The sequence below is a fragment of the Euleptes europaea genome, chromosome 3 (genome assembly GCF_029931775.1).
Source record: "Euleptes europaea isolate rEulEur1 chromosome 3, rEulEur1.hap1, whole genome shotgun sequence".
Classification (NCBI taxonomy): Eukaryota; Metazoa; Chordata; class Lepidosauria; order Squamata; family Sphaerodactylidae; genus Euleptes; species Euleptes europaea.
Window position 1 is genome coordinate 40,953,212 of NC_079314.1, and position 16,982 is coordinate 40,970,193.

The 16,982-nt window shown below is 43.7% G+C and overlaps 1 protein-coding gene across 1 annotated transcript in view; it reads left to right on the forward strand.

Moving 5' to 3' along the window:
• Positions 1-16,982, forward strand: part of ITPR2 (inositol 1,4,5-trisphosphate receptor type 2) — a 237,638-nt gene that overhangs the window by 185,291 nt on the left and 35,365 nt on the right. The window contains exons 46-48 of the mRNA XM_056847486.1: positions 1,351-1,458; positions 3,185-3,377; positions 16,569-16,694. Coding sequence (XP_056703464.1) covers positions 1,351-1,458; positions 3,185-3,377; positions 16,569-16,694 — 427 coding nt within the window. The remainder of the gene's footprint in view (positions 1-1,350; positions 1,459-3,184; positions 3,378-16,568; positions 16,695-16,982) is intronic.

Here is a 16,982-nt window from a genome sequence, read left to right on the forward strand (position 1 = left end):
TAGTAATTGCAATATATTTTTTTAAATCCCTCCACTGGTGGGAGGCAGGGATGGCAGCCACAGGGAGCTAAGGAACGTGTAGTGGAAACTGTCATGTGGATGCTCCATTGCTGCTGTGGACACCTCTACATTTCTAGTGGCAACAAGAGCTGCACAGGGTATAACCTTAGTCACACAGTTTTCAGGGGTGTTTAAAAAAAGCAGTGGGGAGGTACCTTCTGCATGTACAGGTTTTGCATGTGTTTCTGTGTGTAGTCTTTTTGCTCATGACCCAGCAGTTGTACACAGATGGAAGTAAGGCCGGCACACTCGTGCTCACGGCTCCTCTACATGTGTTGATTTCAGCACATCTGATTTCATAGGCAGAGGCTAGCCTCAGTTTCCTTAACTGCCGCAACACATGTCAAGGGGACTCAATGTGGAGTCACAGAGGCAGCCAGAGGTCGCAATCAATGGGGAGGAGCGGGTAATAGAGAAGGGAAATGGAGAGGGGAACGGGAGGGTATTTGAGGGGAGGTAAACACAATGAGAAGGACAGCAGAAGTACAAGGTGATGCTTTCTCTTCCTGTGTGGTCCACACAGTTCCCCTTCATGTACCCTGTCTGGTTTAATATGCATTTATAGCCTTCTGCTTATATTTTTTTTCTTTTTGCTCATTGCTTGGTGAAAACTCTAAACAGGGATGAACTTGTCACACCTTATTGATTTTTCTCCCAACATTACATGAATATCCTTCTGTTTCACGTTATACTCCTGTGTTGCCCACGGAGTGGCAGAATGCTGGCTTATTGGGGGTCCTATGAATTGCTGCTGCTGCTGCTGCTGCTTCTTCTCCTCCTCCTCCTCCTCCTCCTCCTCCTCCTCCTCCTCCTCCTCCTCCTCCTGGCAGTGCAATGGAGCCTTGGCCCTGAGGCATGACAATTCTGAGAGCAATGAAGAGAAAATTAGGGATATCTACCAATTCCTATTGCATCAAATGGGATTCAGTGTCTTGCACTGGTTTCCATGCAGCTGAAGTATACCCACCTTCCTTTATCTCGTGCCCTTTATGTAAACTGTTTCCCACTTCCACCCTCACTTAGCCTCTTCTGTAGAAACTTCTTCAACATCCATTTGTTGACTATTAAGTCTGGCTTTTATAAATCTGCGTGAAGATTTACTTAACTGTAACTGACTTTCTCTGTAAACCAGTTATGTTATTTGGTACCAGTGACTTCTTTGGGTGTTACTGATGGAAACAGGCCCTGTGGTGTGGAGCCAGTGTGTGCATGCGTTAGATAGAAGCAGAGTGGTGCGAAAACATGCTAGCAGGGAATGAATCAAATACTTTTCTCCCCTTCTTCTTCTAGTTGGCTCGTCACAATAAAATGTTGCAGCAGATGTTGAAGCCTGGGTCTGATTCAGAAGAAGGAGACGAAGCCTTGAAGTACTATGCCAATCACACGGCCCAGATTGAGGTAAAGGGTTGCCAGCAGAATGGAAAAGTCAGTTAGTTTATTGTTACGGTCATAGACCAGCACATATATATGCAGAATGGAAAACATTTTCCTACCAAGCCACTTTACTTCCTGCTAAGTGTGTGTGTGTCTATGTGTGCGTTAAGTGCCATCAAGTTGCTTCTGACACATTTTATGGATAGCTCCACCATCCAGTGTCAGAATTCCAAAGGTGACCACCGGCTAAAAAAGGTTGGGACCCTTGATTTTGGGTTGGAATGCCAAGTGTAAGAAAATGTCGGCTCCATCAAATAAATAAATTCAGCAGGGACAGATTTCATTCTGCATAACAATATATGTCTCATGCTGACATGTTTGTAAACAAAGATATTTGTCCTTACTTCTAGTATTTGTAGGCAGGGGGCATTGCAGCATCCAAGAAACCAGAGTGTAGTCAGGAACAGGAGAAATTGTATGTAGGAGACGAGCTATAAGCATGTGCTTCCCCCACCCCCAATGTTGTAACCAAAGCCAGTGCCCACATATCTGTTGTTAGGAAGGAGAGCTTACACACCAGAGGGTAAAGTTTCCAGGCACAGCCTCCAAACACCAGAAATTTATATAAATATAAAATCCCGACAAAAGTTGGTTTCAGGTAGCCAGCTCAAGGTTGACTCAGCCTTCCATCCTTCCGAGGTCGGTCAAATGAGGACCCAGCTTGCTGGGGGTAAAGGGAAGATGACTGGGGAAGGCACTGGCAAACCACCCCGTAAACAAAGTCTGCCTAGGAAACGTCGGGATGTGACGTCACCCCATGGGTCAGGAATGACTCAGTGCTTGCACATGGGACCTTTACCTTTACACACACACACACACACACACAGTGAACATGCAAAAATAGTGTGAACTGTGCCGTTTGTGCAATGGGCATGGTTAGGTGGAACAAAGTCAACCAGAGGTTTGCTCTCTTATTTCTGCATATGCCATGTGATCCTGATTATGTATATAAACCAGTGGTTTAACTGGCATAACTAAGCTTAATCATCCAAAACTCCATACTCCAGTAATTTAATTACCAGAGTGATGAACACATGAAGCTGCCCTCTGTCAAATCAGGCCCTTGTTCTGTCAATGTCAATATTGTTAACTCAGACTGGTAGCAGCTCACCAAGATCTCAGGCATAGAAAGACCTTTCACATAATCTGCTATCAGAGCCTTTTCAGTGGTCTAGGAACAAAACTTCTAACGTTTGAGTGAACATTTGTAAAGCACATTGTGTGATGCCTTCCTCTTAACCCCCCCCCCACCATTTTTCTCCTGAAAGTTAGATTTTAATTGCTGTATTTTTCTGTAGCCTAAAGCTTTCACAGTTTTGCTGGTCTTTGGCTTCATTAGTATGTTTTTCTAAACATTTTTTACATCCTTTGGAATCATGCTTCAGATTTTGGGGGGTGAATTACTTTCTCCCAGATGCTCATTTATTAAAGCTGAAAATTCTGTAATGTGGAGCTTGCTGGAAATCTGTTGTAAAATGTGAATCTGTTTGCTTTCCTCAATATCGAGGAATCTGAACATTCAGATTCCTCCCTCACCTTGTGGCTGTAATTGCCAAACGACGCTGTCCTAACTTGTCTGGAAGATAGATAAAATTCAGCTGCCTCTTTCATCCTTTCCCCTTTATAAGTAAGATCCAGAGGTTTATATTCAAACCTTGTCTGCCTTTGAGTGAGATACCTGTATTTGCAGATTGTCCGTCATGACAGAACTATGGAACAAATTGTCTTCCCTGTACCGAACATCTGTGAATTCCTTACCCACGAATCCAAGTATCGTGTGTTCAGTACTACTGAGAGAGATGAACAAGGAAGCAAAGTGAATGACTTTTTCCAGCAGACAGAGGACCTGTATAATGAAATGAAGTGGCAGAAAAAAATCAGGAGTAAGTTGAAGTCCAATATTTGATCTGCTTAAAAGCTCTTATTGAATCTGTGACAGCTGCTGTCACAGCCGATTGTGGACAATAAGGCTACTAGTCTGACCTTAAACTACACAAGGACAGGCCCGGGCTTCGCATGCTGCAGAATGATGCGGAAGCCCCACAGAGGCTGGTGGGCACGTTAAAAATAGCAACATGCATGTTGAAAGTTAACACTTCAGAGAGCGAGAGAGGTTCTAGCTTCGCCTTCCCCCTATTGTGTTAGATTTTATTCTTTCAGAAGTAATTATTTTGTACATGTCAGGATGCATTAAAGAAATTAATCCACCCCCTACAGCCTGAAGAGGTACAGCCACTCTGTTCTGCATTTGGAGAGTTTTCCCATCCCCTGCCCCACCCTCATTCAGCTGCACGGGAGGATCGGGCCTACGCCTGCCTGCAGTACCCTTTGTAACTCTAGTGTGGGGAAAAAATTGAAGTGGTCTCAGGTTTGGATTTAGATTATTTCTAGGCACACTGATCAGATCTGAAAAGAACACCTCTTTGTTTCTACAGCTCCCTATCAACCACACCCAGTTGATATTCAACCCCAAAATGATTAGGGGACTAGAGCAACTGTCCTATGGGGGGCGGTTAAGATGCTTAGGGCTGTTTAGCTTGGAAAGAAGGTGGCTGAGGGGAGACATGATAGAGGTCTATAAAATTATGCATGGTTTGGAGAGAGTGGACAGGGAGAAGTTTTTCTCCCTCTCCCATAATACTAGAACACGGGGTCATCTGCTAAAGCTGGAGGGTGAGAGATTCAAAACAGATAAAAGGAAGTATTTTTTCACACAACACATAGTTAAATTGTGGAACTCCCTGCCCCAGGATGTGGTGATGGCTGCCAGCTTGGAGGGCTTTAAGAGGGGAGTGGACATATTCATGGAGGAGAGGGGTATTCATGGCTTTTAGTTAGAATGGATACTAGTCATGCTGCATACCTATTCTCTCTAGTATCAGAGGAGCATGCCTATTATATTGGGTGCAGTGGAACACAGGCAGGATGGTGCTGCTGCACTCGTCTTGTTAGTGGCTTCCTAGAGGCACCTGGTTGGCCACTGTGTGAACAGACTGCTGGACTTGATGGGCCTTGGTCTGATCCAGCAGGGCCTTTCTTATGTTCTTATGTTTAACCCTCTGAAAATCTTTTCTCTTTTAGTTTTTTATCCTTTATGCAATTCTTCAAGATCTTTTCCAATGCCCGCTGCTCTGTTTTTGATTTCCTGAATGATGACCTCCATGAATAAGGAATGTGCTATAGTAAATTTAAAAGAGAACTACATTTTTAAGAACATTGGGAAAAGTGGTATATGATGTTTTTGAGCTGAGATTGCTACAGTTGTATATTTGGAATGGAACAGTTGCAGACGTTTTGCTCACGTTTGAAAAGCCATCCTTTGTTACTGTTGCACAACCTTTCTAGAATGTCCTGTGACTAGACAGTGGCTATATTTTGCTACCGGTTGGTCCATAGTGGTTCTTGGTTGTTGCTCTCCTGCAGCCGCTGGGCACCAAAGTCACTGTGAGAATCTGGGTCTAAGGCATGACAGGCCCAGCTGGCATAACCCCAAACTGGTTAGTAGACAGCAGTAAGGGATCCTGGCAAACAGCGAGCAGGGTAGGGTAGCTGGAGAGGGGGAAATAAGGCGACGCACCTTGTTTCCTCCCCTCCAACTACCCTCCCCGCTCCTCCCAGAGCCTCACCGCTGATCAGCTGCTTTTCCCAATCAGCTGTTTGGCGCGAGGCAGGAGGACGGGGGCGCCGCTTGCCAGCCTATTTTGCGTTGGGGTGGTTGTTGGGGGCTACTTTTTTCCTCTGCTACCCCAGTTGGGCTCGTGACATCATTGCGTGGATGGCACAGGTGGCTCCCTTCCCCCACCTCCTTCCGCCCGCCACAACTGAGAGTCAGTGGGCAACAGGACCAATGGGTGGTAGATTGCCCGCTGTAAGCGGGGCAGTTGGGCACCCTACAAACAGGGAATCTCATGGTTGTGTCTCCTAAGAGACTTCAGGCTGATTTGTGTTTCTACTGAGTGTATGGCAGAGAAGACACAAACCCCACAGAGCTGCCATATTTTTTTTGGGGGGGGGGCTTTTTGTCTTTCGGAAGTACATACTGCTAGTGTGCACATGAGGAGAGCCAGGGAAAGCCAGACTCAGAAATATATGCAGGCAATAGAGTTGCACTGTACTAAATAATTCACTGATTTTAGGTTACTGACAATTAGGCTCCTGCCATGTAATTTTTGCATTATGCTTTACTTCAGTTCTGTTTTCAGCTTTCTGATTGATTCTGCAATCTTAATCATATTGTATTGCTCATTGAATACCCATCCTGTCAATTGTATTGACTCACTCTATGTAATCCACCTTAAATCCAAGTGAGAAAGGCTGACTATAAATGACATAAATAAATAAGTAAATAGGGTTCCACATCCCCTGCCTCCCTTTGTACGCATGCTAAGCGAGTCGTTCAGCATTGGAGAGGTTTCCTCCATGGCTGTGACCTTTGGCTAGTTCTTCACTACAGTGTTCTGTTCCTGTTCACTACACTGTTCTTATTTGGCTTGTTCTTCACTACTGGTGCTTTGTTTGGGCTTCCTGTTTGAACTGCTGCCTATCATCCTAGCCTTGACATTGGTAAGGTTGTAACTCTCTGCTTTCCCTTGCCCAGGAGTGTAAGGTCACACAACTTCCTAGCGCTTGCTTGCAGTTCAATGGGTCTCTTGCTGCTACCTAGGTGATAAAGGTGGGTCCCAGGTCTAGAAAGTTGAAGACCACTGATCTGGGGTATGTAGGTCTCGAGCCGTCAAGGGGTTGTGTGTGTCAAAGGCAGCTTTTGAATAGAGCTTGGAAGCCAATGGGCAGCCAGTGTAGCTGGCAACATGGAGGCTGAATGTACCTTCTGACATTTAATACAGACCAGGCCATGGCATTTTTTACTAGCGTAATCTTCCAAGTAGCCTTCAATGGGAGCCTCTGACAGAGCAGTGAACAGTACTCCAGCTTGTAAGTTGGGCAGGGGCTGTGGCTCAGTGGTAGATCATCTGCTTGGTATGCAGAAGGTCCCAGGTTCAAACCCCAGCATCTCCAGTTAAAGCACTGGTTCCCAACCAGGGGTCCGTGGACCCCCAGGGGTCCGCGAGAACTAAATTAAGGTTCGCGAAACAAAGTTATAAACCCATAATAAATTAATATTTTCAATTAAAAGTTCTCTATTATAAAAATATATATTCAAATATTATTCTAAGTTTAATGTTTAACTAACACTTATGATTAAAGTTTCTCGGAATTTTTATTTTGAACCTTGGGGTCCCTGCACCGAACAAAAAAGTCCTAGTGGTCCCTGGTCAAAAAAAGGTTGGGAACCACTGAGTTAAAGGGACCAGGCAGGTAGGAGATGTGAAAGACCCCTGCCTGAGACCCTGGAGAGCTGCTGCCAGTCTGAGTAGACAGTACTGACTTTGATGGACCAAGGGTCTGATTCAGTATAAGGCAGCTTCATGTGTTCATGTGTTAACAAGAGCAAGATCCTGCTCTTCCAGAAAGGAATGGAGCCTTGATAGCAAACATTTATGTGCAATAAATATAAACTCTTTGTTAAGAAAGCATAGAGGAGTTCACATTCGACTCCATGTGGCATCCCATACAGGCCCTGCTCAAGCCCACCTGCTTAGCTTCAGTTGTGTGGCCATAGGCCCCCCTGGATCATATACCGTGAGCGCAGTTGCTTCCTTCATTTATGTGCTTAAGGCTAGAGCGCTCTGGGGATTAATCACGGCCATTCAATAATTATCACAACTAATCCAAGGGATGAGGAGGGAATCTGTAAATAAATAGGTAATTTCACTTGCTGGTCTAAAAGTAAAATAAAAACAGCAGCTGCTTAGCCTCTTAGGACACTGCTTTAAAACAACAACAGCAACCCTTCACAATGCTCCAAAGCATGTATACTCTCCATCAGATAAAAGCCAGCTCTCTCCTTATGTGCCTTCTCTCTCTCTTGCTGTCTGAGACCAACATCGAAACTGATAGCGATGTTACATAAAGCCTGGGAACGAAGTGGAGAATGCCGCGTGATTGAAACTGCAGTGGGATTTTATATTAACCCAAGTGCACTTCGATATCATAATTCATTTAATTTTGCTGCCAAGGGGTACATTGGCTGTGGTGTTCTGCCAAACCATGCTGCAGAAGTTTGTATTCCTTAGGCTCAGAAAATGAGTGTAGATTTTCACATTCAACTTACCTTGTAGCGTTCTACCTGCCATTTAAACACCAGGAGCTCAGAGCGGCATGCATGGCTCTCTCCTCCCTCATTTTCCTTCCATAACAATCCTGTGAGGTAGGTTAGACTGAGACAGTGTAACTAGCCTGAGTTCACCCAGTGTACTTCATGTCTGAGTAGGAATTTGCACTTGGGACTTCTTGATCCTAGTCCAAAACTCTAAGGTTGTAACTCTCTGCTTTCCCAGTGTGACTAGCCTGAGTTCACCCAGTGTACTTCATGTCTGAGTAGGAATTTGCACTTGAGACTTCCTGATCCTAGTCCAAAACTCTAACCAGTGCAGCTGACAAACTTGTGCTGGGTTGTGCCCATCATCAGTGACCAAAACGTCATGCCTCTTAAATGATGCACTGCTTCTCTTTAACGACCCCTGCTGCATCCGCCAAATTGTTGTGACCCAGTTGCATAAAGGTCGGGTTAGAGTACTTGAACACATGAAGCTGCCTTCTACTGAATCAGACCCTTGGTCCATCAAAGTCAGCATTGTCTACTCACACTGGCAGCAGCTCTCCAGGGTCTCAGGTAGAGGTCTTTCATATCACCTACTTGCCTTGTCCCTTTAACTGGAGATGCCAGGGATTGAACCTGGGACCTTCTGCATGCCAAGCAGATGCTCTGCCACTGAGCCACAGAGATGTTAACAGTTCCTTGTTTATTTTTTAGTTGTTATTCATACCTCCAGGAAGTTTTGGTGAGTCAAATATTTCAGCTCTGTAAACCCCTACTAGAATTGGATCTGTGGGTCATTGCATACCCCAGGCACTGTCTCTTCATTGCTGTATCCATTTACAATTAGTAACAAAGCTCAGTCATATTTATGCATATTAACATTTAGTCAGAGTTATTGTCAAATACATTTCATAAACTGAAAAAATTATGCTAACCGGGGTCTGTGTGGCCTCGATGTCAGATCAGTGAAGCACTTCTTAGAAGCAGAAGCTAAGTCGTTGAATTCAGCCATAAGAGTCTCTGTCAGCCTAGAGGTTTGAAGGTAGTTCAGCAGTCCATGAAGAAAAGTTGGTTTTTATATGCCAACTTTCTCTACCACATAAGGGAGACTCAAACCGGCTTACAATCACCTTCCCTTCCCCTCCCCGCAACAGACACTCTGTGAGGTAGGTGGGGCTGAGAGAGCTCTAACAGAGCTGTAACTTGCCCAAGGTCACCTAGCTGGCATTGTGTGTAGGAGTGGAGAAACAAATCCAGTTCACCAGATTAGCCTCCGCTGCTCATGTGGAGGAGTGGGGAATCAAACCCGCTTCTCCAGATCAGAGTCCACCACTCCAAGCCACTGCTCTTAACCTCTACACCACGCTGGCTCTCAAAAATGTTCAAACTGAGGAGCCAGGCCTGCACCAGTGATTTCATAGAGCCACCCACGTGACACTGTGGGTGCCTTGTGTCACCTGATACCTGCAGTATGCCACCCTGTGGCAAGAGCAGTGATGGCACTGCAGGGGAGCCAAAATTAGGCTAGCAGGCCTCTCTAATTCCATGCTATCACAGAAACACAGGAAGTAAAGTCCATGCAGTCCAAGAACTGATGGTGTCAGTCATCTTCTCCCACTCTGCTGGCCCCAGTGTCCCTATTAGGGGCTCGCCATGGTAGCTTGGGCAAAGAAATATCCCTGTGTGCTCAGAAATATGAACTTCTATGCTGCTGCTTGGCATGTGTGCTAAGGGTTACCAACCTCTGCCCTGGGCCTTCCCATCATAGTCCTTGGTTCAAGGTGTCTCGTCACCAAAATGTTTCTGGCTACCAATCTGGCAAAAGCAGTTTTACTGGGAGGGGGGAAAAAGAGACAGCTACTAGGAAATTCCCATAGTCATTGCACAAGGTCATACTCACATACTTTCCCACACCAAACCACAGTGAACAGTCAAGCATTGCTCATGTATTGGGCAGCTCATGGCTCAGAGCCCTCTGGAGTTGACGAGAGCGGGGCCAGCAGAACGTGTTGAGGCTTCAAGGCTTTTGTGATGTGTTTCCATGTGATTCTGTGGAGAACAAAATAAGAGACGGTCATATGAAAAGACTCTCAATCCTTTTATACCCAGAAATCAACAACAACCCATGCGTAGTCACAAGTGAAATATAAACAGTTGATTGGGATTGACTCTAATTGCATTTGTTGAAGAGTGAGCCAAACAAGATTTTAGTTCAGCACTTCTTTGCTTTAAGGCCACAAAGTCCTAGGCCAATTCAAAAATCATTTGGATGTGTCTGTTTGGGTTATTCATGGGTGGCTCTCTCACCCTGAATCCCCTGATCATTTCAGGATTCCTAATTTTCTTAATGAGTACTTGGGAGCTTCTTGCGCTCATGGGCGGGATCCAAAGAACTGCAAGCAAGCAGCGCTCTGCTTGTGGAATGGCTCTTTGTCACCTCCCCTTTCAAACAGCAGTCCACTGTGCCCCTGCAGAGCTGCTTTTGAGGGCTGGAAGATATGGGGGAGGGCTGCAGTGGGAAGGGGAACCAGCAGAAATCACCCTGCCCATCTTGAGCAAGCAGAACTGTCTTGGAATCGTAGAATCATAGAGTTGGAAGGGACCTCCATGGTCATCTAGTCCAACCCCCTGCACAATGCAGGAAATTCACAACTACCTCCTCCCCACACCCACAGTGACACCTGTTCCATGCCCAGAAGATGGCAAAACAAACAAACAAACAAACAAAAACCTTCCAGGATTCCTGGCTAATCTGGCCTGGAGTAAAATTGCTTCCTGACCCCAAAGTGGCAATTGGCATTACCCTGGGCATGTAAGAAAGGGCCACAAGAGCCAAGCACTGATACAACCCTTCCTGTCTTCTCTCTCATGATCTGCCTAAGTTCACAGAATCAGCATTGCTGGCAGATGGCTATCTAGCCACTGCTTAAAAACCTCCAAAGAAGGAGAGCCTATCACCTCCTGAGGAAGCCTGTTCCACTGAGTAACTGCTTTAACTGTCAGAAAGTTCTTTCTAATGTTTAGCCGGAAACCTTTTTGATTTAATTTCAACCCGTTGGTTCTGGTCCAATGAGTTGTTTTCTGGGGCAACAGAAAACAACTCGGCACCATCCTCTATATGACAGCCCTTCAAGTATTTGAAGTTGGTTATCATATCACTTCTCAGTCATCTCCTCTCCATGCTGAACATACCGAGCTCCTTCAACCTTGCCTCATAGGACTTGGTCTCCAGACCCCTCACCATCTTCATTGCCCTCCTCTGGACACATTCCAGCTTGTCTACAGCCTTCTTAAATTGTGGTGCCCAAAACTGAGCACAATACTTTAGGTGAGGTCTGAGCAGAGAAGAGTAAATGATCTGGACACTGTACTTCTGTTGATACAGCTCAAGATCGCATTTGCCTTTTTAGCTACCACATCAAACTGCTGACTCATGTTCAGTGTATGGTCTACTAAGATCCTTAGATCCTTTTTGCACATACTACTGCCAAGATAACTCTCCCCCATCCTATAATTATTCATTTGATTTTTCCTACCTAAATGCAGAACTTTATATTTATCTCTGTTGAAATTCATTTTATTAGTTTTAGCTCAGTTTTCTAGCCTGTCAAGATCATCCTATATCCTGACTCTGTCTTCTACCATATCTACTCTTCCAATTTAGTATCATCTGCAAATTTAATAAGCATCCACTTTATTCCTTCATTCAAATCATTTATAAAGATGTTGAACAACACAGGGCCCAGGACAGATCCCTGAGGCATTCCACTTGTCACTCCTCTCCAACAGGATGAGGAACTGTTAACAAGCACTCTTTGGGTGCGATCTGTCAACCAGTTACAGATCCACCTGACAGTAATAGGATCCAAGCCGCATTTTGCCAACTTGTCAACAAGAATACTGTATGGAACCTTATTGAAAGCCTTACTGAAATCAAGATAAACTATGTCCACAGCATTCCTTTGATCCAGCAAGGTATTAACTTTCTCAAAAGAGGAATTAAGTTTAGTCTGACATGACTTGTTCTTGAGAAGCCCATGCTGGCTCTTAGTAAACATAGCCATCCTTTCTAAAATGCTCTAGGGCTGAGTAATGATCTGTTCTAAAACTTTTCCAGGTATAAACATCAATCTGGTGGGTCAGTAGTTACCTGGATCCTCCTTTTTCCCCTTCTTGAAGATGGGGACAACATTTGCCCACCTCCAGTCTTCTGGCACCTCACCTGTTCTCCAAGAATTCTAAAAAATAATGGACAGAAGCTCAGAAATTACATCTGCAAGTTCTTTCAGTACCCTTGGATGCAGTTCATCTGGCCCTGAGGGCTTTGTTTCATTTAAAGAAACTAGATGTATATGTACTACTCCTAAGCCGATCGTAGGCTGCAGCTCACTTCCCTCATCATATGTTCTGTTTTTGGCATGTTTAGCATCATTTCCCTTACAAGAGAAGACTGAGGGTGAAAACGCATGGTCGCTTTAGCCTCCCTTATTCCCTGTTTCAGCCAGGATTAAGCTGGGATTGAACACACGTTCGGCGAAACGCATGTGTTCGATCCTGGCTGAATCCTGGCTGAAACAGGGAATAAAGGAGGCTAAAGTGACCATGCGTTTTCACCCTGAGGAAAAGTAGGAATTGAGCAGTTCTGCCTTCTCTTCATCACCTGTTAAAATTTCACTTTCCTGTCCCCGCAATGAGCCTACCATGTCCTTGTTCTTTTTCTTACTCTGAACATAACAAAAGAACCCTTTTTTTGTTGTGTTTAGCATCTCTCACTAGCATAAATTCATACTGAGCTTTAGCTTTCTTAACCCTCTCCCTGCAAGAACGGGTTATTTGTTTATATTCATCCTTGGTTGTAAGGACCTTTTCAGTTGTAAGTCTTTTTTATTTCTCAAAACTTTAGAAAGCTTTTTATGAAGCCACCCTGGCTTTTTTTTGGCTCCTCCAATGTTTCCTTCTCATAGGGATCATTTGTGATTGTGCCTTCAATATTTCACTTTTAAGAAACTCCCACCCCTCTTGAACTCCCTTCTCCTTAAGTATTCCCCTTCCCCAAAATTGTAAATTCCAAAATTACATGGTCACTACTACCCAGGGTGCCCACTACTTTCACCTCATCAACCAGTTCTGCCCTGTTGGTGAGAATCAAGTCCAAGATAGCAGATCCCCTTGCTTCCCTCTCCACCTTCTGGAAAATGAAGTTGTTAGCAAGACAAGTTAGGAATTTATATTTAGTAGAGCTCTACTAGGTTGATACCTGCACACAGTATATGAGAGACAGTATACTAACCAGTATTACAACTAGAACCAATCTGACAAGATGTTTGAGTAATTGGTAATAGATTTTACAACCTATATACATGAAAATGTTTGTATATGTATTTATTTATTTATTTCTGTAAATGTGTGCAGGCTTAACATGGGTTTTAATTAACCACTGATGAAGGCCCAATAGGCCGAAACGTGTTTGGTATGTGGTTACAGTTATCAACCCTAGGAAATGTCATTGTGCTATTTTAATGTTTTTAAATATTTTTAACCTTTACATAGCGCTTCTAATAAATTATATTTTATATACATACACATATATATTTTTCTTTCTACCCAACCTTGGATACCCAGCTTCTGTTTTCAGGTTGGGTTTTATTCCCCTCTTTTTTCTTCCACTATAGCAGACCCCACCATAATATCACTATTATTTCCTGTTCCTTTTATTTTTACCCAGAGACTGTCAACTGAACTTCCATGCTCAGATTCATGGATTTTCTCACAAGTATACACATCCTTGATATATAATGCTACTCCTCCCCCCTTCCTTATTTGTATATTCCTTTTAAACAAGTTGTACCCCTCAATCCTAATATTCCAACTGTGAGTGTCATCCCACCAAGTTTCAGTAATGCCTACTAGGTCATAGTCCCCTTCCTGTATTAGGACTTCTGTCCCTCCTGTCTTTTTCCCATACTCTGCGCATTAGTGTAGATACATCAGAATTTGTGGTTTATGTGCCCTGAGGGTTTCGCCTCTGTACTTACCTGTGAGTTAATGTTTCCTCGCATATGTACCACTACCTGCAAATCTTTAGTGTTCTTATCTCCAGTTATTGGCATCATGCTAGGCTTTGGATTTTTGTCTCGCTCCCCCATAGGATTTAGTTTAAAGCCCTCCCTACCAGCTTTGCAAGGCGCTTACCAAACAATTTTTTTCATACCCTCGTGAGGTGCAAATCATCTTCCATTAGAAGAGCTTCATCTTGAAAGCATGAGCCATGGTCCAAAAAACCAAACCTTACCTGATGATACCATCTCTGTAGCCAGTCATTTGTTTGCAGTATTCTTCTTTCCCTTCCTAAGCCATGGCCTTTGACAGGAAATACTGATGAAAACACAATCTGTGCCCCCAGGTCCTTCACCTTTTAACTGAGAGCTGCTGGTGTACCACAGTTTGGGATCCAACACAGTGTTTTGAAATTGGTGTAGCATAGTGGGGAAGTTCGTGATTCAAATATCACCTTAGGAATGAACTCTCTGCTGATCTGACAGATCACTGTCTCTCAGTTTAGCCGGAGGAGAATTCAGGCTGGGGCTTCCTACCTGGTTTGTTTATTTAAGTATTTATATCCCACCTTTCATCGGTGGTTATTGTTATGGGTAGGTCCAGGCTACAAAGTTGTTTATTATCTTGGAATCTCATTTAATCTTTTCCTTGAGTTAACAGACAACAATAGAAGTATTTAGAAATGAAATTTCAGTTTATTTTTTATCTAATCAAGACACACACACCCCATTTCAGAGGCAATGGTTCTGCACATATTTCTAGTTCACATTTTGTGCTTGTCACATGTTGTACAACTGATAGCACTGGCTTCATATCATGTGTGAGGGACCAACCTTAGAATTTCACCCTTTGCTTCACACCCGTTTCTAAGGGCCACCTTCTCCCTTATGACTCTGCCTGTGTATTTTGATTGGCACCTCTGGGCTTTTCAGCTTTGTAGGCAAAGCAAGTGGGGAGCAGATGTGGGTCCATTTTCATTTTGATGCTACCGTTTTGAGATGCCGTCCCTAGAAATATCTGTCTGGAGCCTGTATTAGTACAATTTAGAAGCCAGGTCAAGATTAGGCTCGCCATTTGCCCATCTACAGAAAGTAAACTACCATATTTGGCCTAATCCCCTGCCCTTGAGACACTGAGGAGCAGAAGAAAAAATTGCCTCCATAGTGACGCTCTAGGCAGTTCCCTGTTCTTTATGGTCTTTACCATACAGATTTGCAGAAATTCCTAGAGTGTCACTGAGAAGTAACGTGTCCTCCCAACACTCCAGTCTCCACTCTCAAAAACTCCCAGCAACCCTAGTGAGAACTGGCAAAATATTCTCCACAGGCACCATATGTACTACCACAGGAGATGTGGAATGTAACTTGCTGGCCTAGATCTCAAAGTGCTAGACCCTATTAAGAAATTCACCGCTCTCCAGCATTATTCCACCCTCCCCTGAACCAAAATAAGATTATTATTTTTTTGCTGCAACCACTCTTTTCTTTTGCCTTTTAAAAGGTTTTTTCCTTTCAAATTCAGAGGTTTCCTAGCCATTTACTCCAAATTACTGCCAATTCAGGAGAAGCATTGAGAATCTCATTTTAGTCAGAGTAGTTGATATCCAGGCAGGCACCTCCCCACCTTCACTTTGTACCTTGGCAAGCTTGGACCAAGTTAGGCCTTTTCAGACCTCTAGAACATCAGCTTCATAGCTGGAAATTTGTAACTATACTCGTATTTGTAGTCAGTTGATTGCAGAAAGAAAAAATGTATGGCTGAGCAAAAATTGTCTATCAGCTACTGAGCAACGGGAAAATAAAGTCAGCAATAAACACCATCCTTTGTTCCTGGTCATATAACTTACTCCTTGTAACAGTGCTTTAAAAGGTAGGCAAAATAATCTTAATCAGGTTTCTGTTTCAGGCCAGATTTTAGGGGTTTTCCATTTCAGTCTTACTAGAACTTTTCCATTCGAGAGTCTTCTTCCCATATCAGTTCCAATTTCTCAGCTCATCCAAGAGACCACAGGTCTTTCTTTAAACCCCATTAGAGCCTTCCCACCCTACTTGATGGAAAATTACTAGTCTCTGTAAGGTTCCTTCCCACCTCAAAAAAATCTTTGTGCCACAGGAAAAGATATTTGGTTCTGCTGGCTACCCCCCATCAGTAATTGAATGGGTATTCCGCTAGCCTGCTAGACTGAAGGCAAGATAGACAAAAGGCTGCAGATCACATTTTTTTCTATCTGTAAATGTGGTTTTAGCTTAACCTCTGAGTATTAACAGAGTAAAATTTAAACATTTACCTCACAGAACTACAATTTTTACACAGAAGTTTCTTTGTTTTTGTCCTGTTGCTGTTTTTGTTGTTCTTTGTTTTTACTTATTTAATATTTTTCCTGCCAAATCTATACTGATTTGGGGTGTTTGACCATGACTTTTGATTTTTCATCTATAGGCTGCTTTGAACAATGTAATTGGAAAGCAAGGTATAAATATTTTAAATAATAATAATACATGGATCATATTGTTCTGCCTTTCAGTAGTGGCACTGACACATCATAGAAGCCTCACTTTTCAGGGGGGAGAGGGGAGAACTTGACTCAGGGAAGCCATTTTCCCGTGGCAACTCCTTGACTGTTTTATCTTGTAGCTTGGCCCTGAGTACCGGCGGCCCACCAGCCCCCCCTTTCATTATGGACACTAACCCTGAATTTGTTCGATTTCAAACTCTGATACCCTTACTAACTATCCTGTTATGGTAAGTTTCGCCAAAGGTATCACACTTAGTATTTTTCTCTCTGAAGCTGTTCCTTTTTGGTGAATGTTATTTGGCCGTCTTCCTGTCATAATTCTGCCCTTCCTTTCCTTCCTAGACAATCCAGCACTCTTTTGGTTCTCCCGACACATTTCCCTCTGGGGAAGTATTTCTTTCAATCTGGCAGTTTTTATCAATCTAGCCGTAGCACTTTTCTACCCCTTTGGAGATGATGGAGATGAAGGTAAGCGGTTTTGTTTCTAAATTTCTAAAACTGAAAATAAAGCTTTACACAACTGGATCTTCTTGCATCGTATAGTTCCCCTTCCACTTGATAAAATCATTATGTAACTGCTGCACTGAAGGGCAACATGGTCTGCTTGCAAGATACTGCAGTGACTAGAGCATTGGCCTTGAAAAAAAATTATTTTGTGTGTAGCCCACCCTTTCCCTGCCAAGCCAGGCTCAGGGTGGCTAAGGGTAAAGGTAGTCCCCTGTTCAAGCACTGGGTCATTAGTGACCCATGGGGTGA